Source organism: Athene cunicularia (genome assembly GCF_003259725.1).
Source record: "Athene cunicularia isolate RWA chromosome 9 unlocalized genomic scaffold, athCun1 chr9_part2, whole genome shotgun sequence".
NCBI classification, from domain to species: domain Eukaryota; kingdom Metazoa; phylum Chordata; class Aves; order Strigiformes; family Strigidae; genus Athene; species Athene cunicularia.
The window spans coordinates 3048013-3066796 of NW_020799111.1; the positions used below are offsets into that span (position 1 = coordinate 3048013).

The window sequence follows — 18784 nt, forward strand, 5'->3', positions numbered from 1 at the left end:
CCCCAGCCCACCCCGTGCCCCAGCCCCTCCATGCACGGCCACCCCGCAGCGGGAGGGGGGCCCTGCCCTGGCACTGACCTCTCCTCCCTCAGACCCGGGGTGCAGCTCTGCCCCCCATCCCTGCACCTCTCTGCCTATGTGCGGCTGGCACCGGCTTGGAGGGAGAAAAGGGGGTGGGAGAGGGGGGCTCTCCTGAACTGCTTCCAGATCTGGTGCATATGGTGCATTTCTTCTCCGGGAATGAAACCCTGAGATGGAGGAATGTAACTGGGAAACTCAGCCTAATCCCTCCTGCCGGGAGCTGCGCCCCTGATTACCCCGCGGGATTGACCGCTATCCTCGCCTCCTCCGCTCGGTCATTTCCCCCGTCTCCCCTTCCTTAGCGTCGCTACTTCCATAAGGATATATTGTCTCGTTTAGGCAGTAAGTATCTCAGTACTCAACGATCTATATCTGTCTTCGTTCAGGGAATTGTTTTTCCGCCTCAGGGATAAATCTTCTTGAGCTCCAGAGTACGGTTACACCCTCGGATCAGTTCGAGTGCTTGCGGACAGGTTGGGTGCAGCTCTTCCCTACACGTTAGTAACCCTCAGCGAGAAAACGTCATCTGCACCACATTGCAATTGAGGAGTTAACAGTCAGAAAATGCTCAGCTATTCCTTGCGTTCGCTTTCTCTCTGTTGCATAAATATCTGTGTTTTTTTCTGTACGTGATAACGTAATTTATGCAACAACATAAAATCTGTGTGTTGGTCTGTATGTGTAAAATGCTTTTCTTTTTGTCATTTTTATATTGTATTTGCTAAATGATGTATCAAGATATCTTCCAATCAGCACATGGCTATACATTCAGAAAAACTCCTCTGGCTCATGTGAACTAGATCTCGATCTGGCACACTGGAGAGCTCGGTCCTTGAGTCATTAAAAGGCAGAACGGGAGAGAAAAACACCTGGAAATGTCGCTGAGGACTTGGAGAAGACTGTCAGCCCAGTCCAGGTCCAGTCCTGGACTGGGAGGTCAGAAGGACCAGACAACCAACCAATAGGAAAAATCAGGGTGAAGGTGTGAGCTGGAGCCTGTTTTGCACTTAAAGAAGAGGAGGAGGAGGAGGAGGAGGACAGCCTGACAGCTGGGGCAGCTCAGGGGGGAGATTGTCACGGGGTAGCTGGTCACTCTGGGATGAAAATGGGTTATCAGCCATTAAACACTGGGGCTAAGGGGTTTGGGGAGACAGGTGAGTGAGGGGACAAGCAAAACCTTGTAGAAGGGATTAAGCAGCAGAGACTATCTGGAGTTCTGCCTAATGACTGACGTTTTGGTGGCTTGCTGCCAGGGCAAGAATATTGTTAAGGGTTTTAGTAAGTGGGTGGGATGCTAAAAAGCTTTTTTCTTAGAAAAGGGGAGCGAGGACATAAACTGTACTTGAGCCTCTTTGTTATCTTGAATTCTGGAAAAGCAGGGATGCTGTTTACTATTTTCTAAAGGGAAGGACCAAGAGCAGTGGGGAGTTCTCCCTAGTGTGCAAAGGGAAGTCAGTGCATAAACTCTTACTGACACTGTTAGAATGAATATACATCTAAATATAACTTTTGTGTGTATCTACTATAAAAAAAATTAAATCTTTCAGAAGTATGCTTTAAGAGTTTAACAGATTCTAACCCCCCACATTGCTTCACTCCCAAGGGTTAAATCTGTTGCAAATTGAAATTTCTTTTTAGAAAAAGCCTCTGGGTCATCTTATGAAAAACATTCAAAAATAGAAAGCATCTTTTCAAGATCCCATAACTGTCTGGTAATTTGATCCTGCCTGTCTTCCTCTTTCCTTTCAATTTTCCGAAATAATTTCACTTTTGGTCTGAGATTAAAACCCAAAAATATCACTAAAAGTAATACTGATGATAAAAACGCTGGAAGCTCTGAAGAGGTGAGAACACCAGCTGAGAGTGCAATGCCACCCGTGTCCATGGGAGGCCAGAGCTTGTATTTCGGTGTCTCGGAGATCTATTCCACTGTGTAGCAGTGAATAACACTCTACTTTTCCTTCCTTTAGAACTTTTTGCTTTTTTAATTTTAAGTCAGTCTTTCGAAAATGTTGCTCTTTCCTCTGCAGGCTTATTCTCATACTTCATGTTGACATAAAGAGAACGTCTGTAAACAGAACAAGTGCCTGAGAAATACTTTTTCTCCCTAGTGAGGTGACAGAGTGTTCCCAGTGCTCTGGGACCAGAGTAATAAATGATATTTAGTGAGAAGGAGATATTTTTGTCCTGCAAAACTGGTCAGGATTTTCTCAATCTTGCTTTTCTGTCTGGGGACAAACCAGAAAGCTTTCAAAGTCTGTAATGAAAAATGAAGGCAGGCAAACAAGTGATTCTCTCACAGGAGTCTGGTGGCTGGGATGTTCATGCTGGGTGTGGGGGATCCAGGTTGGGGTCACGGCTGTGTCATTCCCTCACATCCCATATGTTGCTGCCTGTTCCAGAGTGGATCAGTCTCTCCTCCCGAAGCTGCTCTGCTTTCTCTGGTCACTGGGAAAGGTGCTTGAACCTGGTGACTGCCTTGTTCACCAGATACCACTTTAGGCCAGCCAATACTGGACTATTTCTGCTAGGTAGGATAGCTCTGGGATAGCTGCCTCTTTCTTCCTCCCTATTCCAGCAATTGTTAGGACTTTGTGTGCAGTTTACGCTGACCCAGCTGCTCAATTCCACTTTTCACTTGACTCCCTGAGGCAGGTTTCTACCTCCACTTTTATGTCAGCACTCATCTCATTCTTGGTAAGCAGGTTTGGGCAGCTAAACTGGTGGAAAATGATTAAGGTTTTTTTTGTAGAACTAGCTTTGTGTGTGGCTGCATAGTCTCCCTACAGGGTGAGCTCAGTGCCAGCATCGCAGACGTGGCAGACACGCAGATGGATGGCAGGGCCATGGCAGAGCTGTCTTGGATTATTTTACACTGCTGTGGAACTGCAAGCTCAGGCAGAAGTTCCTGCTCCACCTAATCTTAACTGTCTGACTAGGAGTTTGGAGAAAATTTCTCACTGTATCAACAATGAATTTGATCTGGAGCCTAAGAAATTTTCCCCCATATCATCAAAATCAGTAAAATCTCACGACAAATCAGTTTTCTGACCAAACCCCCTGTATTTCACCTTGAAATTCCCTGTCTAGTTGTAGGGGGAAAGAGAGCATCTGACTACTAGAACTGCATACATTAAAGCAACTAGTTGAAAATGCTACCCCAGCACCACACAAGTGGTGCTGTGTGCCCTGTGCTCTTGTTGATGACAGATGTCATGCAATGCCCTGACAGACCAAAGCCCAGTTTTCTGTCAGGAATTCTTAGGATCCCCAAGCACACAGGCACTGGAAATGATCCTCATGGCCATCATTAGATGGCCACACTCTGGTGACATGGAGCATGACCAGGGTTCAGCTCCCTGTGGGCAAAGGAGAGTGGGTTTGAGCTTGTCTACGTTCTGCAAAGAAGGTGTTGATGTTGCTGTGGACTGTTCCCAGATTCACTGTGCTGCTGTTGGAAAAGATTTTAAATGTTGGTTGACCTAATCCATGGTTGCATTAAAAATGTGATAATTGGTGTGAGTTTATAATTAGTTTATTACAATTATCTCATTTAAGTTGTTTGAGGGATGAATTTCCAACCCTGGCTTGTATTTTCAGGCACTAGTGATTCTGAAAAATGATTAATCATTTGAATTAAGATTTCTTATATGCATCTAAACTCAAAAGCAATCCTTGGAATAAAGATGTGCAAAGAGTTTATTTTCAAATGACATTGAAAAGCATTTTTTAAATGTTCCCTTATAGCAATTTTTAGAAATTAGACCTCCTCTTCCAGAAACTAAAAAGAGAAGAGGCAGTCCATCAGATCTTATTCATGAAAAATTCCCCAAACCCTTCTAGTCAGTGGGAGTTTCACACTAAGAAAGGCCACAAGATGAGGTAAGAAGCACTGTTTTAATTGAGCTAACGAAGTATGTGAAGTGTGAAGTTAGTAATAGACTTGAATAACGTTATACCTAGTCAAGGATATTTTCATACATCAGGTTCATTCAGGTTCTCTCTATTCATCTGTGGTTTTTAGCACTGTTTTTGACAATGGGTGTGTCTGTGCAATTTTTATTTCTGGTTTTTGACTTTTTAGTGGGAGATAAGTGGAACTCCTCATCCCTAATATTTTTAGATCCTAAAGGCCAAGAGCACATCTGTTCTCCAGAACCTCCTTAAGCTTTCATAAAAATACCTTAATTATATCTGTTGGAGCTGGCATCCTTACTGATAACTAAAAATGTTCAGAACTACCTATTGTGAGATCCCTACCTTTAGGTGCTTCTAGCCTTTTGATGCTCATAATCATTAGGGTTACATTTTTACTTACTGACTATCTGCCATAGATTTACATATATATATATATATATATATATATATATTAAAAGCAACTAACAGTTTTTTAGGCTTAGGAAAATATTGTTGGATCCTGTTAAAGGAAAACAGCAAAGCTGTTGTTCTATCCTTTGAGAAGCTTTGGTTTCTGTTGAAATATGAGTTGAAATTTGGGGGTTGCCAGGGCTTCATCTTTGCCACGCTTATGAAAATCCATAGAAATTATAGGCCCTTTACCACTCTGTGCAATACACACAAAATTTAGACATATTTTAGCATCTAAAATCCCTGAGCTGCTGCCCATGGAGAGAATGTGTACCCTGCCGAGGGCTGAGAGAAACATTTCTGATATTACAGTTGTAGAAACTGCCTGGTCCAGTTCTAGGCACTGTGAATGAAGGCCATTTCTGCCATATCCTCGGTGATCCTTGTGCTGGGAGCAGGCAGCATGGTGAGAAAACTACTTGACTGAAAAACAGAGGGAGCACAACTCAAGCATGGAGAGGGATGCATCTACTTCTGGACCAGGAAACTGCTATGAAGAGGGGAACTCACCCACAGCTGGGTGCTTCAGGAAATGGTCAGTTGGAAAAGGCTGTAAACTGTAGCAGTGGAGCTACGAGGAGCAGGAGATTAAGATTGTATGAGGATCCAAAGGGTGAAGAGCCTGGGGAACAGCAGGACACTGAGTTATGAGCTGCATGAGGGAAGAGAGAGGAATAATGTGTCTGGGAAACAGTAGGCTGAGGAAATCCTGTGGAGAATTGTGTTGAAGCTGATAGGAAAGGAGTGAAACAAAGAGGTTGGTTGGGGACCTAAGGATCAGGATATGTCCAGATGAAGCAGATCAGATTGAGAGAGCTGGAGGGCAAAACCTAGACCTTGCCAGGTAATGAAACCATGACTGGACTGAAAATCCTGACAAGCAGAACTGGGTGGAATAGGTGGGCACACTGGGATTGGGATCATCATTGGCTTCATGCTGGAAGAATACTTAATTAGAATTATGTATGTTACTGCTTACTGTTCTGTATGATCCTGTGAAATATGAGATTTTGACAGTAATCCCATTTTACTCTCTAGAGTGGCTATTTTTACTGAAAATTTATTAGTTTTTTTAAATCTCCCTGCAAATACTGCTGCTTTTAGACTTTTTAAGATTCATATTGTACAGAAAGAGGAATAGGAGAAAAAATTATCTATCTATCTATCTATCTATCTATCTATCTATCTATCTATCTATCTATCTATCTATCTGTCTCTCTCTCTCTCTCTCTAAAAGAGCAAAAAATCATTGTAGTCTGACAAAATATAAAGGTTTGGTCGACATGTGTTTGCACTAGCTATTCCTGACTTCATCACTTGCAAACTGAAGCACCATTGGCAGCACAGAGAAGAGGTGACTATTAGAAATTTATTTCATGAGTAGAAAAAAACTGCTTCGGTATGGTATAGGACCTTTTGCAATACAGGTCCCAGCCTCCCTAGAGGCTTTCCCCGTTTTTTGGTTAAATCAGGCTATAAAAGCAGTGCCCTCTACTGCCCAGGACAAACAGTGCTGTGCTGAGCGTTGCTAACCCAAATTCACACAAGCATCCTTCAGAGTGCTATGCTATTTTACATGGGCACTGTTTCTTTCTAATTCAAATAAGTTAGATTCCTTGTTGCTGCTGAACGCGACTCTGTATTCACTGTTGTAGTACTTCTGTTCTCTGAGCTCAGATCAAACGTAATCAAATGATTTTTAGATGATCTTTGTTTCTCTGAATTGGAGGTCTCATAACCAGCCTAAAAAAATAGTTTGCACTGGTAGACCAATGATCTCGCAGTGAGCTTTGCAACATGAAATTTCACACTGAGTTTCTCTTCCACTGTAACTAGTGGCCCATAATAAAGACATATCATTTTTGGAATCTGACTCAGTGGGAAGTGGTAGGTAAATAATACAGTCATCTGCTAAAACATCTGTATTGTATTAGAAATGAAGTCAACGTCCTATTAGCTGGTAATATAAGATAGACTCTCATTAGTGAATCTCTTTTCCAGGGTTTGAAATGACTAATTTTCTGGTCTCTGTGGGATCTGCTTTCAGCTGAGGCTGACAGTTGTGGATAGCCACCCTGGTGGATGTTTTTCTGTGATGGCTTTGTATGATCTCTGTCTGTGCAACTGCTGCCACTCTGAAACTGGAAGGACTGATCACAGTGGGAAAGAGCAGCTTTTGTTGAGTTCAGATCCTTCCAGGTCTTTGGCTTTGGTTGCTCTGAAAAACAGAAATTGTGCTGGAAGCTCGGCACTGTAATGTTCAGGGCAAGTCAGCCGAGTTGTTGGGAAGTGTTTCATCATATGAGGGGTTTGGATATTTGTACAGTTGCAGGAGACTGGGAGGGAAACACAGGATGTTGTGGAGAATTCTAGAGTACTTAGGACTGGGGATCACATAGAGGAAAGGTCATGGGAAAAAATAATTTGAGAATAGTTAGGCATAGCAACCAATGCTCTTAAGAAGCATCTTATGGAGCGCATATGGCAGATTTTGGAACACCAGCAATAATGTTTGTGATCATCTTGTTTTCAGACATCAATGCTCTGAGATCAGTGAGCTACTGTACTATTCGCAGAGCTTTGAATGACACATAGATTCAAGTCACCAGTGGGTTTGAAGGAGCCTATGGTGCTTTTCCTTAATCAGAGTGTCAAAGTCTGTATCCCATCTGAGTACAATGCAGATAATGATTCCTTTTCCTGAGCTGTTTACTACATTCTCCAGCTGTGTTTACTTCCTGTCCTAAATTATGTAGCACAGCTGTATGTGACGTGACATCCCTACCTGTGAAGAACCCGTTTGTGTCAGACCTGCTAGTTACCTTCATGCAAGGAGAAGGGATTGTGCCTGCCCAGCCCTAGCATTTATGTAGCTGCTGGAGGACGCTGCTGAGTGTGAAGAAATGCAGCACTGGTGCCCCATGTGCCCTCGGGACCGCAGTGATTCACTCCTGAGAACCCCATGGACCTTCCCCGTGCTGTTCAGAGGTGCCTAACCTGTTCTTTCTGCATAAATACTAGCTTCTGCTTTCAGGAGCTGACAGGTACCAGTTGTATTCGTTTGGGGAGAGATTACATGCATTTCTTGAGACCAGTGACAATATTTTAGATGCCTTATCTGCACAGGCCTGTTTTCCCCATAGAAGGGGGAGATTAGTGATTACTGCAAATAATGGCAATATCCTTAGGCTCCTGAAGGCTTTTCATAATGCAGATTTCTAGCCATTCCCTTATAAATTACAGCTGATCTTTTGGAGAAGGGGAAAGGAGGACATGGGCTCAGTTTGAGCTGGCTGGAGCTCTGGTCTCATTCTCTGTCAAATTTATCTGCTCAGTTGCAAGAGATGATGCCACTCAGCAACACTGCCTCCTTTTAGCAGACACATGATTTAGAAGCTGTACTGACCTGTCAAGCTCTGTGCACAGCAGCATCTTTGATAAAACTGACTCCCAGCATAGGCTCATTGTTTCCAGCTCCAGGGGAAATCTGGATTTGCACATTTCAGAGCTGCCTAAGTGGCAGTGTCAGGATGTCAGAGGCTGACAGTGATGATTATGCCACAAGGAGAGGAAGACAGATGGGTTTGACATTGCAGCAGACCATAACTGTCTAGTTTTATATGCTCAGTTTAATGCCAAAGGGCAATCAGTTTTAGATAGGGCAATTAATTTATTCAAATTGAACGTGACAGTTTGGCTAAAATTTTTTTTTCTGGAGTCCTCTCCATAAGGAAGGGTGCCTGGAAAGGCACTATGCATTACACCAACACAGCTGGGCTCAGTAATTAGGACCAGGCAGTGCAGTGTAATGCACACACCTTTAGAGGGCAAGTGTTCAGCGCTTTCAGCTTGATCTGCTACAGTACAAGTAGGGACTGCCTCATAGTTACACACACAAGAGATGAGGAGATGGAGAGTGAGTTTGGGAGAATACCTCACTCATATAGTAGAAAACATAAGGCTAGGTAGATGCTCCTCTCTCTGCCTGGGTGCGGTGGCAAGACGGCATGGAAAATTTATGGGATATAGGTAAATTTGTGAGTTGTGGGATCAAGGCCTTTTGCCGGACCTACGTCATTGAGGGATGTAAGCCAAAAAGGGCTACCTCGCTGAAAGCCTCTCTTGTCTACCTGTTTTTCAAAGTAAACATCAGACAGAAGGTCAGAATACTTTAGAAAGCATCCTTGTAGCTACTTCTTCAGCTACAAAATCCTCTTTTCCATGTGGGGTTGTATGGGGCTTCAGGAGGGCCCTCTGGGAAGGCTGAGAATGAGATCACCCTTATGTTGGGGCGTTCCATAAGGAAACGCCCGCAGACATTCCTTATTCTCTCAATAAGCTGCTCAAGGCAGTCTGCCCTCTTTGCTTACGCCACTGGGTGATCCAGCATCACATCCCCCTTTTTTCAGTCTTCCCTATTGTTGTCTTCTTCCCCCTTCTCCTTCCCTGTCTTCTCCAAACTTATGCCGATAAGACCATTTATACCATGACGCTAGTGTTATACAATATATATCATTAAGGCTGAATGCAGCACTGCAAGTCAAGGTGAGAAGGCATGGATCAGAGCTATAGCTTAGTCCAGCTGTCCTTCCCAAAACAAGCATTCTTGCTCTGACACCACTGACTATATTCTTCAGCAGAGGCCCGCTGAATGACCTGCATGTGCACTCCCTTACCTTTGGATCCATAGTTCGTCTAACGTTGTCTTATCAGAGTTTACTGGAGATGGCGATCCCTTATGAGATAAAACATTCAGAGGCTCTTTGATGGGCTCGTTGTTTTTGAGTGAACCTGTGACATACGACAAAGGCAAGAGGATGTTAAAACAGCCATTTTCTTAAGGGTCATCTTTACTTTTACCATAGGCGGTGGTTTTCTTACACCAAAGGCAACAGGAAGATCACAGACACAAAGACGTCTACGTTTTAGCTTGGATTTTTAAACAAGAGTGAAGTGTCATCAGCTTGCCATAGTGCAAGATTGTCCAGCCTTTGTCACAGCTGCAAATGCAATCAAGAAAAGGCGAAGGCAAACATACAATATCTGTCCTTATGTATGCGAGTAGCACTCTCACCACTGAAAACTGGGTCCCAACACTAGTGATTTTCAGTGCAATTCTTTAGGAACAAAAGGTTTAGCTGTGTGTGCCTGAGCATGCCAGTATTTGGTTTCCCAAGTCAGGGCTTCGTTACTGCTCTGCTTTCAGGCAGACAGTAGATGTTCAGTTTACTGGATAAATCATGGCTAGATTTGGGTGAGACAGGAGCTTTACTTTTAATTGCTTCTCCAATTTCCCTCAGATGAACCTCTGATCCTTTCACAGGAAGCCAAAGTTGTATTAAGTCCATGGCTTACTACTGCAGTACTTGGCAGGAGAGGATGCATCTCACTTTTCAAATGAAACCTCCCGTTGTTTGAGGCCTGCTGATAAATGGCCTTGTTGTTTTTTATTAGAAATGTTTTAGTCTAAGTCATAATTCTGTTTGCATTTCAAACTGGTGACAGCACAGGCAGGTCGATGCTCTGACTGAAGCCGGTTTCTGACACACCCTTTTAATTAATGCTACAGATTTTTAGGGGGAAAGGGTGAAATCCAGATTTTTTAAACTCCCTAAAACAGTGCCAAGGGTGTAAGAAATGCTAGTTTTAGTTATTCTCTTTGAATAGTTTAAACATTTTAACCATTTGTCAGAGGAGATTGCTTAAAAAAACAAACTCTTTTTCCAGTTGAAGGAGAGCATCTATTATGTTTTACAGCTCCTAGACTATAAGTCAAAGATAGGCTTGTGCAAAGGGTGCCTATAGAAAAGCCTTTCTCTCTGCCGGATTTACATTCTTTTACATTCATTTTCTTGTTCTCATTTCTTGAGTCTTTATTTTTCCCATTTTTTATCCTACTTAGGATTTTCCCCTGTATCTTTCCCTCTCTTCCTTTCTTCTTTCCTTCCCCTGTCCTCACCCCCAGTCATTCCCCGAGCAAAATGAGAACAGGTTAACATTTGAGCTTGAGTCAGACTCTTGGATAGCTGCTGTTCAAATGGGTTTGAAGTCAAGATAAAAGAGCTCACCCATCCCTTGCTTCCATGCACGTCAGCAAATGCTGTCAGAAGAAGTTCCTGCTACAAATGAGGCTGGTGTAGACGCACCTGCTGTCCAGTTTCAGGGAGAGGGTATGGAATCAGTGGAGTAGAGAGGGTAGAAGAGCTGCTTACACAGTTCTAGCTGAATTTAAAAGCCATAGCTCTGAGCTGGATTTCCTACAGTCATACTGGAGAAAGAGCTATTGCTCCTAGCCCGGGTCTTGCTGTACAGATTGGAGAAGAGAAACGTTCCCAGTGTGTCCTGCAGAACAATTGCAGATATGGAAGAGAAAGCGCTGTTTGGAACAGATCCTGTTTCAGCAGTGGTAACACAGAGAGGGAGGTGTGGGAGAGAAGCGTGGGTCAGCTTCTGTGGATGCTCTAATGAGCTTCTAAGGGAGAAGCTCTTGTCCTTCCTCAATAACACTGGCTAGGCAGGAGGGATGTCCTCCTGTGCCGTTGTCCTGATGCCGTGACGCTGCAGATGTATGAAGAAGGTGTGTCCTGTGCTGGTCCTGCTGCAGTGGCACCAGCATGTAACAGGGGAGAGGCCCTCCTCAGCAGCGGTCTGGATGCTGTGATGCTCGGGGAGCAGGAGAAGGGCGAGTCTCGTCTGTGCTTGCTCTGCAGCAGCGCTCGGGGAAGGTGGTGAGAGCAGGACTCTGCTCTGGCCCTGCTGCTGCACTGGCAGGGTGGAGAGCAGCTTGGCTCTGGCAGAGGCAACTCTCAGTTTATCCACAGACCTCATTGCAACAGTAGCAGAATATTAAACAGGAGCTCTTTGCTCTGGTGCTGTCTGCTTGGAAACTTGGAGAAGGGAAGGAACTTTCCTTCTGTCCATGCCACAGGGTTGAATGGGCCTTTATACTGCTGAAATAGTGTGGCTGCCTTGGCCAGCCAGGCAGGAGACACCTATTTTCTTGGGGACAGTTCCCAGACCTCCTTTATTTTGGGGTGGAGGATGTCTGTTCTTTGTTTTCTTAGAGAACTTGGTCTGCTTTCCGGGGCTGAAGCAGCGTGCTTCAGTACTGTATAACAAAGGAATAGCTTTCAGTGGCTTGCATAGCACTGAAACAGCAGGAGTAGTGTTCTATCATTTTGACTCATGCAGCTAGCCAAAGTTCAGAGTCCAGGGCATCGTTTCTGTTAGATTATAATCCAGCGATAGGACAGGTATCTTTGCTGTGATGCCTTCTATTTACAAGAAGTTGCAAAATTCAGTTTCTCTGAACACCTGAGAGATGAAGCAAAGGGCATTTTCTGTGTGTAGAGATCCAGGTCTCTCTCATTTAGCATTTCCATTAAAACCACTTTTTCTTGCAGCCCTGTTTCCAGTGCTTCTGTGTTGCAATAGTTCCTTTCCTGGCTCTCTCTTCAGCTTCTCATATCTTTCTCTTGCTTCTTTCACAGACAGCTGCTCAGACAAGGTGCCAGCTCAGTGAAAGAAAACCTGGCCTTGCAGTCATGCTCTGTTCATACTCAGAGAAACAACTCGTTCCAATTCTACTGAAGCCATGGCTGAGTGCATGTATGTTCTGGATAGTGCTTCTGTTATTTCAGCCTCCTAGTTCAAAGGGAGCTTAGGTGTTTCTGACAGCTGTCTTCAATGCAAGGTGGCAGCAACTGCATTTTCAGAGAAGTCTTACTTCCCTCTCATAACAATCCATTGCAATTTCCACAGGCTTGGTCGCTAAACATACTGCTTTGGTTTTGCTGACTGTTTCCTCTATACATGGCTCAGCTTGCCATAGTTACTTGTATAGATCTCACTCCTTTTGAATATGTCCTTTCTGTGTGCTAGAGAAGGTCCTGCTTTGTTGACAGCTTCATATCTTTCCCTGTTGAAAGTATTTTTCTCTTGGAGAGCAGAGCAGTGGCAGAGCAGAGTCCTACATTTGTTTAGATTCTCCACCATGAAGCATCCAACCCTTCTGCATTTCCAGGCTGAACAAAGAGGGATGTCACCCCTCTGCCAGCTGTGCCATAGAGCAGGGGTGTTCTGTAACGTGCTGATCTCTGAGCTGCTTTCTGCCTTTCCTGTCCCTTTTCTAATCTCATTGACTCCTATAGTTCCTAATCTCACTGAAAAAGGAAGCATAATGTTGTTGGGGTCAGTACTCACCTGTAGCATGCCCCATGTGCATTGCCTCTCTCGAAGTCTTTCTTTTCCCTCTGCTCGGCAGCCTCATGGACCGGTAGTACCTGGAATTTCTTTGAATGGGAATGTAATGTGTTTGTGAATCCCTCTCGTGGGCCACCGGGTTATCACCTTCTGATTCTTCCTCACCTTCAGAAACTGAACCTGACTCTGTCAGTACCTGCTGAGAAGGGCCCTGCCGGAGCCCGCTGGCAGAGAGCTGGCGGGCCGCTTCTCTCCCCTGCCCATCCATGGCTTCCAGATCTTGTCTCTATGGCAACTGAGACGATGGATCAGCAGCAGAGCAGCAGAAGACAGGTAGCCTCCACAACTCCATCAGCTTTATCAGAATTAGAGCTGGAGACAGACAAACAAAACATAGGAAAAGAGAGGACAAAGTTCTGGTTAGTTCAGAGGTTGCTGTGTATCATCTGTTTAGGATGATGGGGGTTTTCCAGGATTTTCTGTCTGAGATCATTTTGAGATCATCACCTTACAAGCCTTATTCTAACGTCCTGAATGTTGATGTGCTCGTGGTTGTCCTGCCATGACACATTGTAGTGCTCAGGTGTTACTGGAAACAATGTTCTATTTGTTCAGTTGATGACCACTCCCTTTTGTCACTTGTGAGCAGTAGATTAGTTGATTTAGAGTGGATACAGGTAATGTCCATAAACTTGTTTTTGAGGGTGAAAATGTTATGGAATAGAAAGTAAAAGCTGAAGAGAAGGCTCTGCTAATCTGTCTATTATCTGTGTACTTGTCTCTGTAATAGAAGAATTAATGCCTTTTACAGGGCTGGGTGCCTTCTAATGCTCATTAACAACACTCACTCCCGCGGTGCAGATAAGTGAAGAAAAATCCATAGCTGTCGAGAAGTGAAAGTAGAAGAGAGTGCGGAGACTTTTGTTTCCCAGAGTTGCTCTCAAGTGCCAGTGTACCCCCTCAGTGACACGGGGACTGCAGCACAGGGGTCCTGCCGCTCTGTGTCAGCACATGGACCATGCCAGTAACCCCACGTGCTTTCAGGAGGCAAATCACTACAGCAGCAGCTGATCCTTCAGCCTTTGCACGACTGGGTAAAACGCAAACATTACTTAAGTGTTCGCTGCTGGCTTTGTCTTGTTGAATTCTTACTGCTGTCAAAGCCTTTCTAAGTACATAATGTGATTTTGTGACTGACAGGGCTATCATGAATAGTAGAAAGAGATGCTGTATAGGAAATGTGAAAATAAAATTGACAGTTCGCTGAGAGAAGGGCATAAAATAGTGCTATGGATTAGTCATTAGATGCTGTTTTGAGAAGTTACATGTATCACTAGTTCGGTACATTACAGTGTATCAAATATACAAGATACTCTAGAAGGTAAGTGTCTCGATTTTTGTTCTGGGTCTCCTGTAATGTCTATGAACCCATGTGTGCCACAAATCTTTTTCTTGCTTGCCTCCAGGGTGCCTCTAGCTGACCCTGGGACGTCAGGGGCAGTTGGGACATCATCTGTGAATCCTCTGCTTTCCAAAATTTTTGAGGGCCCTATGTTTTATCCTTCTAAAAAGGGGTGGGGTGCTGGGGGTCACTACCTGAAATCATGCACTGTGCCTGAGTAGTTCTGCTTCCTGGCTCTACAGATGAGAAAGTCTGTTTTCTCCTTTCATAACCTGAACCACAGCATGCAGCTCCCAGCTGCTAAATTTGGATCCTGACTTCACTTCTGCCAAGGCTTTTGGACTGTTTGGAACTGATGGCTGCTCTGGGACTGTTTCCAGTGTTACTGGAAGTGTATGAAGGACCCATTTGTTGGTTGTGGTGTTAAGTTTGGTTTGTAAATTACTCTGAGGTATAGAGATTCACTAAGCCTGTTTCTGTTTCTGTAGCTCAGTGGAACAGCGAAATAAAAGCAGCTGCTGTTGGAGATGGCTTGAAAAGAAAGAAGGGGCTATTTCTTTTCCTGTGCTTTTCTTACTGTCCCAAGATTAAAGCCCCAAAGGCTTGGTCCTTGCAACTGTGATGGAAGCATTTCTGTTAACTAGACCACAATTAATATTAACACCTATAATCCTTCCTAACCCTAAATTCTAACAATCACTTATTTTTTATTGATTTCTTTTCTATAAACTGTTTTATGCCAGGCTGCTCGAGGAGATGAACCTGTAACAAATCTCCTCTATATCAAAGCTCCTACATGCTTCAAGTGGCCACCTTGTGTCCACGTTACTTGGACTGGGGCAGAGACCTGTCTCTTTTGTGGCCTTTGCAATGCTGACATAGTTTGCAATCGATGCTTAGCAAATTGCTACTGGTGTTTTCTTGAAAAATTAGTTAAAGTTTTCACAGGAGCTGTTCACCAGTCAGGAGTAATTTCAAAAGCTTGTAAATCTCCAGCAGAATCATTAGGCAAATAGATGGGGGGGGGAGTGCATGCAAGCATGGAGAAGACTTGCTTCCCCTTTCACTTACCTGGTGAATATGAAAGTATGTGGATGCCTTTGTTTGGGTTTTACAAAGATACTTGGTAGAGAAGGAGCCTTCTGCATGGCTAAATGAAACTCAGCTGGGTTGCCCAGAGATGTAACTCTGTTCAGTAGCTCTACCAAACCAGTGTAGTTATCTTTGCCAGATACACTTTTTTCAGCCCACCAGAGGAATGTAGGGTGTCCATGCTGAACAGTTAGCTTGCTGTCAGGCTACCAAACCATCCCTAACAAAGTGTTTGACCAGAAGTGAACATAGCAGTGGATGATAGAAAGACTTCCATGTTTTCTAGGAGAGGCAGGGGTGAGAGGGTACTTGTTTATTGTGATGGCTATAGACAATATCTACTTTTTTACTTTCTTCAGTAAAGACTTCAAGAGCAGAATGTATTTCTGAAGGCAATAATTCTGATTCCAGAATTGATACTCTAAGAAATTATTGAGAAACCATTTACTGATATGTCAGTCAAATAGTCCTGGCTTTTGCCTTTGCTTTAGGTGTGTTAAAAACTAGGTATGAGTTTAAGGGATACATTAAAATTTAGTATTACAGCATTTGGTAGCAGTCAGGCTATTCACTGACGGAGAATGAATGATTCAAGCAGGTGTGGACTGTAACTATCCCTCTCTGAGTGTTTGTAGTGAATTTTTGAAGAAGGTATTCATGTCTAATAGTCACAGGTAGGTGAGTATCAGGTCTTGCGTCAGGAGGAACCCATCCCAAGTATATTCACATGCCATCTTGAGATCACATGTCTTGCTGCAGTGTCACCACCTACCTGAATGTGGTTTGTAGGCAAACATACTTCCCCATAGTTCATGAAGACCAAAGTAGCAGTCTGTAGGGAAAAAGAGAAAGATGACAACAATAAAACCAGTAAGTGGTGCACATACAGCAACACTAAAGACACGCATTTTGACTCACATATAATTCAGCCTCCAGGAATTTGACTGTATAAAAATTTTAGTTGCCAATGTAAAAAAATGGCATTTACCAGCAAATGCCATGAATTTGTTCAAGAGCAGAACTTGGGAATGTTAGGTAAAATGCTAATAAAAATTGTAAAAGGGACTGAGGTTCCTAGAGCAGTGTGGACCTGGACAGATGGATGTGTGTGGGAAACAGGGACTGCTGCTGCTTCTGAGAGGGTGGGATTAGATGTTGGCTGGGGGTGCCAACGACTAACTGCTGGTCTCCACTGTACAAAGAGAGTGGGCTGATAAGGATTCAGAGGGTATCAGGTGTATCAAAAGAGCAACTCCTTTTAATCTGTTAGATCTGATCAAAGATAAGAATGCTTTTAATAGTAGAAGCTGCAACCTGAAAGCAGAGATTGCAGCTGTGTAGACCTGCTGGTATTTCAGGTGGGTGTGATCTGGGCAGTTTGATCTGGGAGTCTAGAGCAGGAGGTGCATTCTAATGCCGGTTGATCATCTCTCCCTTTTTGCTCATCCCACGACATGCCAGGCGGGCGCAGCTGCACAAGGCACCGTAGAGGCAGACTGTGTGGTCTGTCGGTGGCGGCAGCCCCGGTGGGCACTGGTAGCAGAGGGACCGTCTGGGGGCTGGCAGTCCCACAAAGTCAGCAGCTGCCTCAGTTGTTGCTGAAGGAGGAGGGGTGCAAGCAGTGCCTGAGCTGCTGGGAAGAGCCATCTCCTTTCCCTGGCGAACCTGCTGCTCCACACGCCCTGACCCCTCTTTCAGCAGCAGTCTTCCAGGGCTCCAGCACAGCAGAGCAGGTGGCCGGATCGTGGCCACTTTGCTGCCCCTGGTAATTTGCCACCCTGGGTAATGGGCTATTTTGTGGTGCCTGGTGCTGGCCCTGAGCTGACAGCCTCTGTCTCTGGGAGAATTTTTTCCTCACGCTCCCTCCCAGCACCACGAGGCACGTTTGCGTGGGACTTGGCTGGCTCCCTGCGCTGCGCTCAGCCTTTCTGCGGTAGAAGGGGTGCACTAGGATGAGCCTGTTGGCTCTGCTTGCAGGTGGAACCAGTGCTTTATTAACTTCCTAATTCCCCTTTGAAAGGAGGAAGTGTACTGTCTGACTGAAAAGTGTTAAGTGCTCTAGTATGAAAGTATATACTTAAGGAATGCTTAATGATTTTGAAATGAAACATGCTCAATTTGCCAGTGTTTGCCATGTTTACAATGCTGTTGCCTAGTCTGGAAGGGTAATGAATATTGCTTCATTAATATTGGAGACAGGCTGAAATCTTCAGCTATGAAACTCAGGGGTGTTTCAAAGCAGGAAACAACAGTTAAGAATACAACCTGTGTGGTTGTTCTGTATAGGGGCATGCAGTCACAGCAGATGAATTGCCCTTGTCTGATAGCGTAACATTTCCCTGCCACCACTGGAACAAGCTCACAGTATTTCTGTGCCTCAGTGGCCACACCAAGTATGCAAGGATTGTGTCCCACCAGAAGGCAGGCAGGTGCTTTCAGCACAGAGGGCAGTGAACCCCTACACTCAGTTACCTAGCTGTGCATTAGTTTGCCATCACCTTAAATCCATCCATGACTGGATGCTCCTTTAAATTACGTATAGCTCAAAAAATTTTTTTCAGGCTCAATGCAGAAATTACTCTCTTGGCTGTAGGGTTTGTATGCCATAGAAAGGCAGGACATATAATCTTTTCTTCCTTTTTTTTGTGTTGAAGTTGTTTCAAGTATAAGACCTATTAATGACTTATCTGGAAGGTTTTGCACACTGAATGTAGGGATGCACCTTTCGTGTATCTTTGATGACCAGATGGACCTCTTTTAATACAGTATAGCCCTCATAGTTAACATGACTCCTTTACTATCTCTTCTTTAAATACAATCACAATGTACATGCAAACACTGATTTTGCTGCATCCTATCAGTTTCTTTCTAAAATACTTCAATTATTTTGAAAGTCTTACGTGAACTCAAAACCAGCCTCTGCCTCTAACCGCCATCAGTCCCCCGTTACATCCCTGCTCATGTATTAGGTATTGATTTTTTGCTCCCCCTCTTCCTCAGTTTTAAGCGAGTGGAATGTCATCTCTAAACTATTTCACTCTGCATCATAATGAGGTGAAAACAGCTCTGTCGGGATGGGGCACAGTCCAAAATCCAGCAGCAGGCCTTACTCATCAGCAGCCGTTCTTGCTCATGTGGGTGCCAATCCCTTAAGGAGTGCCACGCGCGGGTGGGCCCTGCTGAAGGCACCCGGGCTCCACACAGGCTCAGGCCTGCATTTGCATCGGGAGATATTTCTGTCTGAGTCAGGGGAATAGTAACACCCACAGACTCAGCCCTAGGCTCTGGCAGATATAGCTCTCAGCAGATGTAGGTATGAATTCATTTAGTCTCATCAGTGGTTTAAACTAATGCACAGACTCTAAGCCGGTGTGAGGCACTGTCATGTGCTACAGGGGACCTAACTTCCAGCAGAAGGAGGCACAGGCAGCATGGTAACACCTTAACCTAAAGCCCTCAGGGCCCTGAGCCACCCGACTATATGTGTATTTATGTTTTCATTGTTAGTGGTTGGGATAACCCTCCTTGGAACTGCTACCAGTCCTGACCCTTTCTGGCAAGGGACAGTTAATGGACACATGCCCCTGTCCAAAACAAAGGTACATGACATTTCACAAAGGAATCTGAACTATTTATGTG

General features: G+C 44.4%; 1 protein-coding gene across 1 annotated transcript in view; it reads left to right on the forward strand.

The window, feature by feature from the left end:
- Nucleotides 1-4836: 4836 nt before the first annotated feature.
- The window catches only part of NEU2 (neuraminidase 2), a 32578-nt gene continuing 18630 nt past the window's right edge, over nucleotides 4837-18784 (forward strand). Inside the window, exon 1 of the mRNA XM_026855459.1 lies at nucleotides 4837-4984. Coding sequence (XP_026711260.1) covers nucleotides 4902-4984 — 83 coding nt within the window. The 5' untranslated portion in view covers nucleotides 4837-4901. The remainder of the gene's footprint in view (nucleotides 4985-18784) is intronic.